A 14,485-nucleotide genomic window follows, 5' to 3' on the forward strand; every position below is an offset into this window, starting at 1 on the left:
GCTTTGTTCATGAATGAGTGAGTCAGACACCAGACTGAGTCGAAATCAAGGTTCTTTGTTCTTTATTACCGGATTGTAACACTTGCAACTAACAGTGTTAGTTGGAGAAGGCGCATTCTGCCGTTATCAGCAAGTGGTGTTTTTTTTATACCTCAGGATACGTATTAGTAAATTATCATTGTCCAATGAATTAGCTGTTGCTATCCTTCTCTGTTAGTCTGCTGCACATCATTCTTGTTAGTGCCAAGCTTATCTTGAGTGTAGAAGGTCACATCTGCATTCTGTTACTCCTTAGTACTGGGTGACTCCTTCTCCGGTCCCATCTCATGATGTTTTTACCTTACAATAGCCAGATTTGGTTGATCGAAAGACCCATTTCCATGCTGTGCGATACCTTGGCTCCTTTTAAACTGCAGCACTTGGGTTACCCTCCTGGGGCCCGGGTGCATGTGCTGGGACAAAGGTGCTGGAAGCCCCATTTTACATAGCAATTTGAAAAGGCCTCGTGACCCTGTGACCAGCATTTATTGTAATTCCCTAGACTATGCACAAGGGGGCAGCAATGAGCTGCCTTCTTTAACCCTTGCCATCTCACTGGTGAAGGTGCTCCTGCAGATGAAGTTCTTGGATATAAATATGGAAACTACAATGCCTTGGAGGGGGATTTGGAGGTGGTGGCATTTCCATGTGCCTGCTACCATTGTTCCCTTTGGTGTTGCAGGTCATGCCCTTGCACCCCAGTTTCAGGAGCCTCGGAAAGTTTGTACCACTTGCTAACTTCATAAGCTGCTATTGAGATTGTTCTTAATGAATAACTGACAATATTTAAATATAAATCTACCTTTCCTGTAAAAGCCATGAGGCATCCCAGAATGCAATTTCACCTTGGACTTTGGTTGACCATCTTTTCCGGTGTGAATCTACGAAGCTCCCCACTTATTCCAGATACGATTTCTGGCAAGGTATCTTGCCCAGCTGTCAAGCCGTGAAACGCCAGCTGAGGAAGAGGTCCTTTCCGGAGTAAAACACGAACGTCTGCAGACACCGTGGTCGAAATAAAAACACAATGGTGGAGAAACTCAGCCAGTCAAACAACGTTCTTTATACAGCAAAGATCAAGATTCATAACCGACGTTTTGAACTTGAGCCCTTCATCAAGGTGTGAATGGGTCCTTTCACCCAGTTTATAGAAAACTGATGTAAAACTATTGAAGGAACTAAGTTGCTTTAAATATTTGATTATAATATGCTCAGCAAATATCCTGAATAATTTTACAAGATTTCATTCATTAATAAGTCTATCATTCTGGAATTGACTTGCCATATTCAAAGTTCAGATTGTCAGACTAAATACATGACATCATACAATTCTGAGATTTTTTTTCCTGTGGGCCTGGCAGATTTTCTTCTTATCGTAATTGTAAACTGTACTCAAGAGGAAAAAAACATGCATACAGAAGAGAGAACTATAAACAAAGAAAGAAATGTAAACAGACTGACGTGCAATGCGGTAATATTCAGTCATAAATTATGTGCAGGGAAAGAGTCCTTAAATGAGTCTCTGATTGCGTTTGAAAGAAGTAAAACATGAAGGTCTGTAGATTATGTGATTTGTAATGAGGAGGAAGTCAGGGGAATACGACCCAATCTGCATTGAGGGCTCAGTAGGGGAGAGGGTCAAGAACTCCAAATTCTAACCTGGAGCCTCCATCTTGATGCAATTACGAAGAAGGCTTGCCAGCGGCTATACCTTGTGAGGTGCCTGAGGAGGTTTGGTAAGTCACCGAAGACACTCGTAAACTTCTACAGGTGGAGAGTGTTCTGGCTGGTTGCGTCAACTCTCAGGACAAGAATAAACTCCAGAGGGTTGTTAACTCGGCCTGCGACACCATAGGCACTAGACTTCACTCCATCAAGGACATCGACATGAGGCGGTGTTTTGAATAAAAGCAGCCTCTATCCTTTAAGACACCCACCACCCTCTTCGCTCCGCTACCATTGGGGAAAAGCCTAAAGACGAGCACTCAGCGGCACAAGGACAGCTTCTTCCCCTCTGCCATCCTGAATAATCACGAAGACACTGCCTTACTTTTTGTGCACGATTATTTTAACATTTTTATGGTAACATTGTAAGATGGTTATAATATGAATGTTTAATGATACTGCCACAAAACACCCAATTAATCCTGATTTTGATTGAAGTAAAAACACACAATGCTGGAGAAAGCTGGTCAAACAGTGTCCTTTATGTAGCAAAGATAATGGTACATAACCAACATTTTGGGCTTCACCAAGGTGCATTGTGTTTTACTCTTGAATTTGTTCATTAGGAGTCCTGATGGTGGAGGGGTAGCAACTGCTCCTGAACCTGGTGGGGCGGGTATTTACGTGTGATCTAAGGTTCTGCTTCCATTTCCTCTGCAGTTCTATCGTTCTATAATATGTCCGGTTGGCTTATCGGATAAGATGGTATCAATGATTGCCTCTCACTATGCAGTGCCAGGAAAGCCTGACTTCATCAACTACATTTATTTTTGCAATGATGTTCGTGACAGGATCAAAAGCATGGAAACAGACCGTTCTGTAGGTCCATCTGTTCCTTATGGCTACTGGCCACCTGAGGTAAGTGCTGGGACCCCATACAGGGTCTCAGTGTTCATTTGGGTGTCAAAGTTCAAATTTATTGTCCGAGTACATCGCATGTAACCCTGAGATTCATTTGTCAGAATTACTTCTTCCTGGAAGTGCAAAAAAAAATTCTACTCAATATACAGGTAAATAAATAAAGAAGTGTTAACAAACTGCGCAATACAGAGAGAGCAATCAATAAAGTGCACGTAAGAGCCCTTAAATGAGTCCCTGATTGAGTTTGTCGTTGAGGAGTCTGATGGTGGAAGGGTGCCAGCTGTTCCTGAACCTGGTAGTGTGAGTCTTGTGGGCACCTGTATCTCTTTCTTGATGGCAGCAAGAACAGAGCATGCGCTGGGTGGTGTGGATCCTTGATGATGGCAGCGTTCCCGTTAGATGTTCTTGATGTCCTGGGCTGTGTTGACTTCCTTTTGGAGGGGTTTACGCTCGGGATGTCCCCTTACCAGACCGTGATGCAGCCGGTCAGCACACTTTCCACCACACATCTGTAGAAATTTGCCAGGGTTTCTGATGTCAAACCACCTGAGGGAGTAGAGGCGCTGACATGCTCTCTTCAGAATTGCATTAATGTGTTCAATCCTGGAAAGATCCTCCAAGATAATGACTCCAAAGAACTTAAATTTCCTTGCCCTCTCGCCCTCTGATCCCCCAATGATCACAGGATCGTACACCTCTGGTTTTCCCTTCCTGAAGTCAACAATCAGCTCCTTGGTTTTGGTGGCATATAGTGTTGGTTCACCATTCAGCCAAGTTTTCAAATGAATCCCACACCCATACCTTACATATCCTCCTGCTGACTGTGTGACTTTTCTCCAGATGCTTGGGTTTCTTCCCATATCCAAAGACGAGCAGGTGGCTAGGTTAGCTGAACCACTGTAGATTTCCCCTGGACCAAGGGGGTGGGAAAATCTAGCGGAGTGTTGGGTGCCTTGTGGACAACCTGGTCTTGGAGAACTGAAGGGCCTGGAGCCTAACCTTGACCCTTTATGACTCTATATCATGTAGCAGATCTTCAACTGGGGTGGGGGGGTTGGGGGGAGTAGAAAAAATGTTGGGCAAACCTGAGTTTGTACTTAAGATTATCCAACCTATTCTTTGATCGAGGAGCACTTCATAGTGGAGATGTTTTCAAATGGCTCTTTAACTATATCTAACCCATACAGTAACAGTGATTATAAGATGTTAGTAATGGGAAATAAAATAGAAAGCTTCCCCTATTGACAGACTTTGCTTTCTTGCATTATAATGAAAATAAATGTTAAAATAATTCAATAAAAGAGCAATAATTAAAACAATAAGTTGATATGGTTTATACATCATTTACAGTTACCCAAATCACCTGAGATTCTTGAGGTGATTGACAAAATCCGGAATGTGGTCTTTCTAAGGGGTATCCGAATGCCAGAATTCTTTAAGGATTACGACAGACTGCATTCTGGTCTCGTCACAGAAAGTCAGGTGAGTGCGGCACTTGGTGAAATAAGATCAAATTAGTAAAAATGCATAAACATGTGAAACAACAATAGGCCGGTAACCACTGCTGCTTTCAGTAAGATTGCGGAGCAGCTAAATAGGCTCCACTTTTCCACCTGAACTACTGAACAATCTGGAGGCAGCTATGCATCATGCAGTGGCAACAAAACTAGTTTGACAGCCAGTAGCTGCGAACTAGTACGAGTAACATTTGCCGCTGTTATTTTTTTAAGAAGTTTAAAAATGCCCTTTTGACCCATGAGCCTGTGCTGCCCACAAATGCACCAATTAACCCACAAACCCCATATGTTTTTGGGAGGGTGGGAAGGAACCGGAGGAAACCCAGGCAGGTAATGGGGAGATAGCACTGGATTTAAACCTGGGTCACTGGTAAAATCACTAATTTCACTGTAATAGATTTTCACTAACCGCCCCACTAACTATGCTCTGATCTGTAGGATATGATCTTTCTCGCTCCCTATTACTGCCTATTGTAATAGGGATCACATCCTACAGATCGGGATGGGATGGTTAGCGTGCACACACACAGTATCTGGCTCCTATGGGATAGCTAGATGACGGATAAGTGAATTTTCCAGTTCCTTGAGTTTGCACGTTGTGTGATTGGAGAACTAACCACAAGGGAGCGGCAATTTTAAACTTCTGTATTTTTTGCCAATTTACTTTCCATGATTTTTTTTTTGGCCGGTTGCTTGAGGCTGCCAATTGCTTGAATTCGAGATAACAGGGATTATATTGTATCAAATTTTCTGCACGTGCGATGTCCAACTTTAGCAGTACAGATGGTAGCTGGAGCTGACAGACTGCTATTGAAACATAAAAACTACATAAAAATATACCTTTTGATATGGAGAAGCTGGGTATTTTTGAACGACTGTCAAATTTGCAAAGGTTCTTCCCTGATAGAATCTGGAAGAATAGTCTTCAATAAATTTTGATGACCTTTGAGTTCTGGAGAACGTATTACCTCCAGCACTGGATTCAAATCTAGGTCACTGGCACTGGAATAGAGTTGTTTTAACTGCTATGCTAAATGTCCTGCCCCAAATCTTCCAAATGTTATATCTCCACCTCAAAAATCCCATTTATCTTCAGGCAACTTAAGTAGCTATTCTGGTTGCCGTGCCCTGTAAACCTCTATTACAACTTTCAGGAAACTCTAGAGTTGAACTTCAAGGGCCCTTTGTTTAACATTCATCAGCACTGAATCATATATGGGATATGTCCCACCTCACTGACAAAACACAAAGGAGGAAAAACCCAACACCCAACCCCAACCAACCAATTTTCCCTTGCAAACGCTACAACCGTGTGTGCCTGTCCTGCATCGGACTTGTTAGCCACAAACGAGCCTGCAGCTGACGTGGACATTACCCCTCCATAAATCTTCGTCCACGAAGCCAAGCCAAAGAAGAAGAAAGGTAAATGCATCACTTCACAATTGGCCAGAGTAAAGTGTGTCCGCCCAACTTTGCACCTATATCCAGTGACTATTCGCAACACTGTCAAACTTTCATGTCATCCACAAGCTTACTAATCACACCTTTTCTGTTCGCATCTAAGACTTTAATATATTATCACAAAGAACAAAGGTTCCTTGCGTTGATCCTTGCACAATTAGGAAAATATTCCTCCATCACCACTTTCTGCCTCATAAATTTGGGATCCAATTAGCTGGCTCACCTCGGATCCAATGTGCTTTAACCTTCTCTGGCACCTTGTTCATTAATTACATGATTTAATTTTTTTTTAAATGATTTAAAATTTACACACACAGGCCATTTTGGCTCATGAACCCATGCCGCCTAATTACACTCAATTGACCCTCAACCCCCGTACATTTTGAAGGGTGGAAATGAAACTGGAGCACCCCAGGAAAACCCACTTCTATAGACGACGCGAGTTTCGAACTTCAGTCCCGATCGTTGAGCTAACCATTGCTGCCCACTTATTGTTTCACACAGTTTATACGAGGCCTGAATTTGGCTTGTGGGAAAGAAGCCAACTTAACTGAGCAAGATATCCAGACAGTTCGCAAATGTTTCAACACACCAGATGGCAAAGTTCGTTATCGTGATTTCTGTGACTTGATGGAACACGGTGAGAAATCTCCTCCGATATCGCTAAATTTGCATTCGAAACCTTTTCAGTTATTGCAGACTGGCCTAAAATGTTGGCATGTTCATTGTTTGGCTACAGAAATTCTTTGATTCTCTCCATCAAGTCACCCTTGCCATCTCAAAGACTTGCGAAAGCTGTGTTCAAGGGTCTGCCAATCGTTCTTAAGACATTCTGCACAATCACGTGATTGTTTATGAACAATGTGATCAGACTCATCTCTTTGTCACTCTCAAGCTACTAGAACTCACTTAAATTTAGACATTCAGCATGATAACAGGCCCTTCGGTCCATGACACCCAATTAACCTACAACCCCCACATGTTTCAAACAGTGGAAAGAAACCAGAGCCCCCAGGAATAAAAAATTAAATGGGTGAAATTTTGATATGATTGTTGAACTGATGTGCTGTGCCATTGGGAAACAAAAATTTGAAAATGTTTACACATCAGAGATCTTGATAGCCATGATTCTCCCTTACAACGGAAAGCTTCATTTGAGATTATTTTGCTCATAAGAGAAACAGAAGTGTCTGTACAGAATTTCTTCTTGCTTCACAATCACAAATTAGCTACATGGCAAATGAAGGCTGCCTGGCATAACTTTCTAACAACACGTCTTTGTCTTACTTACCTTAAAATACCGTCTCTGTTATGTGATTGGTCTTCTCTGGCACTCTTCCTCAATCCCACCCTCTGCCACCACACCTTGTCATCCCAATTCCCTCAAGTGTTGGTTGCAATTGAAGATTTTGGGAAGGTAGTTTATTTTAGACAATAGACAATAGACCATAGACAATAGGAGCTGGAGTAGGCCCTTCAGCCCGTTGAGCCAGCACCGCCATTTTACAGATCATGGCTGATCACTACTATCTTGTTATACAAGACCGTTGTCTGCTGGATGTGATTAAATAACTCTGTGTGTGCGTGTGTGTGTGTGTGTGTGTGTGTGTGCGTGTGCGTGTGCGTGTGCGTGTGTGTGTGTGTGTGAGAGAGAGAGAGACTTCAGGCAATTTCAAACACAAGAATTTCTTTCTGCAGCCTTTAATATCCCTCATTTGGAAAAATATCCCAGAGCAGAGGTGTGCAGGCCACCAAATGGAAGTCTGTTCAAGGTGAGCTTTCATATATCAAGGTTACATTCTCAAGCGAAGTAAATTGGGGTTAATGTTGATATAGCTACTATCAGAACCAAGTAGTACAATGCATTGGTAATCTTTGAAACCAAAAAGCATGCTTTACCTGGAGTCAAATATGGTGTCACATTGATGAGACCTGGTGTGTTCCTGCAGGTAAACTTGTCTTTAATAATCATTGTTGAATGAGAATGATCATTTTATTACTATGATTGAAGATACTTATTCAATCAGCTCCTGTCCAGTACTGGTCATTGCAGAAAAGGTTTATTTTACTTTGAATGATAATAAATCTATCAATTTTGATTTAAGGATAAATCTTCATTTGATTCTTCTTTAATTTCCAGAATGTTAAACTGAAGGGAAAGAAACAGAGGGAAAATCATGGCACTGCAGATTTCCTTGTCAAATACTCTGAAAAGAAAAGAATTTCTGAAGTGTCCTCTATGTTGTCCCAAAGCTCTGTTTTTTCAAAGGTTTACTCTGGAAGTGCAATCATTAATATATAAAGCGCCCACAAATGAGCTCCCACAAAGAGTGACTAGATCATCTATTTTTATGTGGTGGGGTGGGGGGGAGAGAGAAGGATAATATTAATTGGTTGTCACTGGGATAAATTTCCCCCTTCTGTACTTCAGAGCAAAGCCTGGCTTATCTATTACAACCATCCGGGAGGCTGACCAAATCTCAACTTGTTGTTTCTCTCTGGATTTGTTCTCCATCAGTATTACAATGGGGTAACAGCCTAAATTCTTGTGATCTTGTAAATCAAATTTCAGATTGATCGTCAGAGTACATACATGACATCACATACAACCCTGAGATTCTTTTTCCTGTGTGCCAGGCAGAATTACCACTTCTTGGTCATGCAAAAATAACTGTACACTGCATACACATGTAAACAAATTTTAAAAATGTAAACATTGAACGTAGAACATTACAGCACAGTACAGCCCTTTGGTGTTGTGCCAACCCATATATTCCTTTAAAAAAAGTACGAAGCCCTCCCTGTTCTGTAACCCTTTATTTTTCTTCCATCCACATGCCTGTCTCAGAATCTCTTCAATGTCCCTAACTTTTCAGCTTTCATCACCATTTCTGGCAAGGGATCCACAACTCTCTGCATTTAAAAAAAACTTACCCCGATATCTCCCCTAAACTTCCCTCCCTTCACTTTGTACACATGTCCTCTGGTGTTTGCTATTCCTGCCTGGTTGTCCACCCTATCTTTGCCTCTCATTACCTTGTAGATATCTATAGTCTCCTCTCGTCCTTCTACAGTTCAAAGAGAAAACCCCCAGCTTTGCAACCTGGTAAATCTACTCTGCACTCTCTCTATAGCTTCCACATCCTTCCTATAATGAGGTGACCAGAACTGAACACAATACTCACGTGCTGTCTCACCAGAAATATGTAGAGTTACAACATGACCTCTCTACTCTTGAACTCAGTTCCCCTATTAACGAAGCCCAACATCCCATCAGCCTTCCTGGAGTTTGCTGATCAATTATGAGGGGATGACGGTGTTGAATACCAAACTGTAGACATTAAAGAGCATCCTAATGTATGCATCTTTGATGGACTCGGCATTGGACTTGAACATAGGACCTTCTGATTCTGTGCCAAAGCAGTATCAATCAAATCGCTTTTGTGTCACTGGTAATATCGATGACTCATTTAGATATGGAGATGTCCAGAATCATCACATTCAAATAATTATATTAGAATTTTTCCCTCATAAATAAGACTAATATTCATTTAAATTTGAAAAAATTGAATCAGGAAGAATAATATTGAAAGGCAGGTTGAAGTATTTGTGTTGGGAATATCTGTTTAGGGACATGTATTCCTTCTGTTCACCCGGAGATCTGCTGAAATGCACCCAGGCTTGGCACAATCTGAAAGACTGACTATCTCTGAAGTGCTGGACACAGTGACCCTGGAGCAGAGAGGAGGGGAGAGAGGGAAACCAATTTTGCAAAACAGCATTACTCCAGGAAAAAAATCTTTCCTTCATGCACTCTGCCACTGCAGAGAGGGGTGTGCAGAGGCCCAGGGTTTGGAGCTTGTTGACCAGCACTGAGAGAATAATAGCATTGAAGGGCAAGCTATAGTCAATGAAGAGCAGCCGTGTGCATGAGTTGCTGTTTTCCAGAGCTGGGCAGAGAGGGAGTGATATTGCTGTGGAGTGTTTGTGACAATAGGCGAATTGCAATGGATCCAGTCCTTGTGATGTTAATTTTGGCTATGACCAAAGCATTTCATCATAGTAGATGTTGGCGCGACTGGGTGTAAGATATCATCAAGGCGATACCTTTCAGGAGCTCAGTTATTTTTATTTCTGTTCCATTCTCACAGCTTGGGACAAAGCTAACAGGTGCAGAAGAGAAGCAACTGAAGACTGTGCTTGGAAAACTTAGTCACAAAGTAGAAAAGCGACAGTTATTGGTCAACCCATTCTTCAGAGGCTACGATCAGGTGACCCCTTGAGATTTGCCTTCAAATGGCTTCCAAAAATGTCAAAAGAATTAATTCAACTAATTTCATAACTAATTAATCAATCCCCACTTGCTATCATGGCTACGGCCAAACAAAGATTATTTGGATTTTCAACATTGGTGTTTGCTAACATTTTAGCTTTTGATGTGAGCCTGACATCCCCGCTCCTGCTGGAAGCCCGATGTTCCCGCTCCTGCCGGGAGCTACGACCATTGCGAGCTGCGGTTTGGTCATCCCTGCTCTAGATGTTCCCTGTGCCTTGTTCAAAAGAGCCTTAGGGCCATTCTTTCAGGAATCATCCACCAAAATGACAAAAAAATAATGACAGGAGACAGTGAGATTCTGAAGGGGGAAAGAGGCGTCAGAAATCGTCCAAGCTAATTCACTTGGATGATTTCTGACATTTCTCCCCCCTTTCTGACCATCACAATTTTGAGATATCGTTGAGTCGGAACATCGGAAGTCGGGGTCTATCTGTAATTTCATTTGATATGAACCCAAATTTGCCTTCCTTATCGAAATCTCCATTGCCATGTTTGGTCTGCATTTCTGCCAGATCCTCTTGAATCATGCAATCTACTATGAATGATTCAATCTTCAAGCAGCCATGAAGCATATTCATCCTTAATGAATGAAAGAGTTTTCCACAGGTTCAGAAAGGAAAAAGGCAGTAGGATAGGATCGCGATGAAAAGATGCTTGATTGTGAATGAGAGGGGACTATTGAATAATGGGAAGTGAGACATTAGAATAGGAATATAAAATAAAAGCACAAGGCTGGAGAAACTCAGCAGGTCAGAGATTAGATAGCAAAGACAAAGATCATAAAGCTTGAAAGCTGCAGGGAATACAGATGGGGAGCAGTGAGAGAGAATCCCACAGAACTCCCTTCGGAGAGCAAAGGAGAACCTCTTCAGCGTAGGCATCTCTCGAAAAGATTTCACAGAGTTTCACAGAAGACAGGAGTAAAACACCAAAGTCTGCGGGCACTGTGATGGAAATAAAAGCAGGTCAGACAGCATACATTATACAGGTACTTCCCGACGTACATCTGTGTTCCATCTGGGTGACCAGTCACATCTTGGAATGGGCAAATGTCAGAATTGCGTACTTACCTTGTACATAGGCTGGATGGACACTGCCATCTTCGTTCCTTTGTAATGCGCGAGTCTGCGGTAGGCGGTGTGGGAGTTAAGCGCCCTAAGGATATTAAATTTGCACCCTTAACTCGCGCATGCGCCAACCAAACTCCCATACGCAGATCCACCGCGCATGTGTCAACCAAACTCCAATACGTGGACCCACCGCGCATGTGTTAACCCAACTCCAATACGTGGGCCCACCACGCATGCGTCAACCGAAGACTTGCGTTTGCGCACAGGAACCAAGATGACTGCCTACGGACCCTGGGACGCCGACTAACAAGGTAAGTATCCACATTTTGGCTCTTACATGCCCTGTATCCCTGTTATAGTTTGTCAAATACAACACAAACCTTGTAAATTTTACATTTTTTCTTTTTTTAAAAAAAGATTTGGTCGTATGTGTGGACAGATGTAAGTCGCTCGTTGAGGAGTAGCCAAGATAAAGATCATAAAGCTTCAAAGCAGCAGAATGGGAATTAGGTTTGAAGTTTGAGCATCATTTCAGCCCCATTGCAAGTCACCTTTGCAAAAACTAGAACCAGTGCCCTGTCTGTGGGCACTATCTCCTCCTTGAGTGGAAGCTCATATAGCCTGCTTCCTCTCACCACTGAGCTCCTAGTTTCCTTAACCATGGTCTGTCTGCCATGTCAAGCAAACGAGGTAAGTGAGTGTGGCAAACAGATAGGGACTTTACCCACACAGGCCCTGACACACCCGTTGACATGAACTGCATGTCCAAGGAAGGGGCATACTGATCATTTTTAGACATGAGTCCTAAATAACAGTTTCCTGGCAGTAAAACACAGACATCTGCAGATGCTGTGGTTGTAGTAAATACACAATGGTGGAGAAACTCAGCAGGGGACCAGAAATGGGAGAGCACTCCCCTGGAGATGGAGAAGCATCGAAGACGACCCTACAGGGAGGTGACCACAGTGAGCGGCTTAGCAGCTGAAGGACACACTCAGGCTGCGGGTGACTTGTAATCAAAGGACTCGCACAGGCTGTGCTGGAGAGTGGCTTGTGGAAAGCGGGTATCGGAACCGGGTGCTGAGGGGGAAAAAAAGACCTCAGGCGCTGAAGGCTTCATGATTGTGTTGGAGCTCAGTTGGCCAATGGATCGGACAGTCTGTGCGGCTGCGAGAGCACTGGAGGAGAATCCACAGATGCTCAGTGTCTCTGTCGGGACTCCCATTTCTTATTGTTAGGGGCACCAGGCAATGCTCATGGAAACTCTTTGCCTTACAACAGACAAAGGGTGAAGCATATCTTTTTTATGTATTGTTACCTGACAATAAAAGTAATGACTACCCGTGATTTCAGAGTTTATCAGGGAGGAAACAGGAGTTGGTAATTCCCTGTATGTTCCTTCCTTTCTTCCACTTCAAGGAAATGTTGGGAAATCCTGTAGTGCCCTTGTTTCTTGACTACGTCATTCTACAATGGGCTCAGGGTGTCCAATGTAATCATGGAGAAGTGAGGGGAGTGCTAATTGGTGCCAGCCATCGGTGACGCTGGCAACTGCTAAACACAACCACTGAAGTCATGATCATCAATAGGAGGTTCCAAATTAATGAACTTCCTGTCAAAATTACCAGCTTTGGTGTGGTTCAATTGCACTTTCAATCGCCACACCTCTTTTCAGAAGCCATCAATTTAACCATACTGTTACTTCACCGATGTGTTTAACACTGGGCTCGACACCCAACTGCGCCAATCCCAATCATTAATTCCAATACGTGGAGTGAAACATGAAAGTCTGCAGATGCTGTGATTGTAGTAAAAACACACAGAAATGCTGGAGGAACTCCACCGGTCCATAGGAGGTAAAAATATATTACCGACGTTTCGGGACTGAGCCCTTCGTCAAGGATAAACAAAAAACAGGAAGGCGTCAGAATAAAAAGAAGGATAACTGGGAGAGGAATCCAGGCCAACAAAAGGTGCTAATTGGATTTGGTAAGAGGAGAGGTGAGAGGTCTGTGAAAGGAGACAGAGGGAAAAGAGAAGGGAGAGAGAGAAAAGGGATGTGGGGGGGGGGGAGTTTAATGGAAACTGGAGAAGTTGATGTTAATGCCATCCAGCTGGAGGGTGTCCAGATGGAAGACGAGATGCTGTGTGGCAGAGGGAAAGAGAGAGCAAGAGAGAGAGAGAGAGAGAGAGAGAGAGAGAGAGAGAGAGAGAGAGAGAGAGAGAGAGAGAGAGAACTGAGGCAGAACTATATGACCCTGCCAATTAATTTTGAGCATTTTCAATTCAATAGAAAGAGGCATATAGAAGACTCGTGTCCAAGTCACAGTTTGAGAGGACTCTGGATTACCTGGGACTGAGCGTGTTGCCGATGGACTTCTATCTGCTATGTAAGAAATTTGGTGACCCAACAACTGGAGATATAAACTACATTGCATTTAGTCAGGCCATTGACAAAGGTACGTGATTTAACTGCCATCCTTTGATTTTATATGGCTAAACAAGAATATAAATATAAAATGTGCTTGCCAACATTATTTTCAGGTGGGGTGTCCTTGTAAAGGATTTTATTCACCCACTGCTCTACATTCCAGAGATTATTCCTTCGCAGGAATAACAAAGAGACACTTTGCCCTTTGAGTGCTCAGCTTGGTTTTAGGGGCAACTTGCTGATCCCTCCTTATGGTCTCTGAGAAACAATCTTCTGCTAAGTCCTTCCACCCACACCGTAAAACTGGCCTCCATTGTCTTTCACACTCTACTGTTGTTTTTCTTTTTTATTCATCAGTTAAAATCATAGAAGTTGTAAATGAAAGGTGGACATTAATAGTTCCATACAAAATACAGAATAAGCTACTGAAGGAGCAAGATTTAATTTCTTTAATTTTGAGATACAGAACAGTAACAGACCCTTCCAGCATGCGAGCCCATGCCGCCCAAATACAACCATGTGACCAAATAACCCATCAATCCTCTGTGTCTTTGGAATGTGGGAGGATCCAGTTTCCTTCCACTATTTAAAACGTACCGGGGTGTTACGGGGCTCAAAGGGCCTGTTTCCGTGCTGAAAATCTAATCTTAAATTTGAAATCAGGGAACTTGGAAGAAACCCCAGGGAGGACATACAAACTCATTACGGACAGCGCCAGATTCCAACCCAGATCGCTGTAATAGGGTCGTGCTAACCAATACACAAACTGAAGTGTTGGAGAGGGGTTCAGTTCACCATTCCCCTCCTGGCTCTGGTCCAACCCTTCCCATCGTGTCCTCGTTATACTGGCTATCTCCCCCTCTGCACTCTTTGTCTCGACGAAGCATTTCGTCCCTAAACCTTGATGATGGTGTGTCTCTTCCACCGATGGTGCTGAGTTCCTGATCGTCCATGCAACATCTTGGTCAGGGGTTCTCGGCTACAGGGGAAATCACATGTTAACAGTTCCTATTAAGCGGCCAGTTAAATGTGGCTCAGGCCCGAT

At 43.0% G+C, this 14,485-nt stretch overlaps 1 protein-coding gene across 1 annotated transcript in view; it reads left to right on the top strand.

Annotated features, from left to right (window-relative positions):
* Window positions 1-14,485, top strand: part of LOC138736342 (EF-hand calcium-binding domain-containing protein 6-like) — a 72,824-nt gene that overhangs the window by 16,428 nt on the left and 41,911 nt on the right. Inside the window, exons 5-10 of the mRNA XM_069885695.1 lie at window positions 2,425-2,622; window positions 3,976-4,107; window positions 6,108-6,243; window positions 7,302-7,375; window positions 9,755-9,874; window positions 13,303-13,468. Coding sequence (XP_069741796.1) covers window positions 2,425-2,622; window positions 3,976-4,107; window positions 6,108-6,243; window positions 7,302-7,375; window positions 9,755-9,874; window positions 13,303-13,468 — 826 coding nt within the window. The remainder of the gene's footprint in view (window positions 1-2,424; window positions 2,623-3,975; window positions 4,108-6,107; window positions 6,244-7,301; window positions 7,376-9,754; window positions 9,875-13,302; window positions 13,469-14,485) is intronic.

Source organism: Narcine bancroftii, chromosome 6 (assembly GCF_036971445.1).
Source record: "Narcine bancroftii isolate sNarBan1 chromosome 6, sNarBan1.hap1, whole genome shotgun sequence".
Classification (NCBI taxonomy): domain Eukaryota; kingdom Metazoa; phylum Chordata; class Chondrichthyes; order Torpediniformes; family Narcinidae; genus Narcine; species Narcine bancroftii.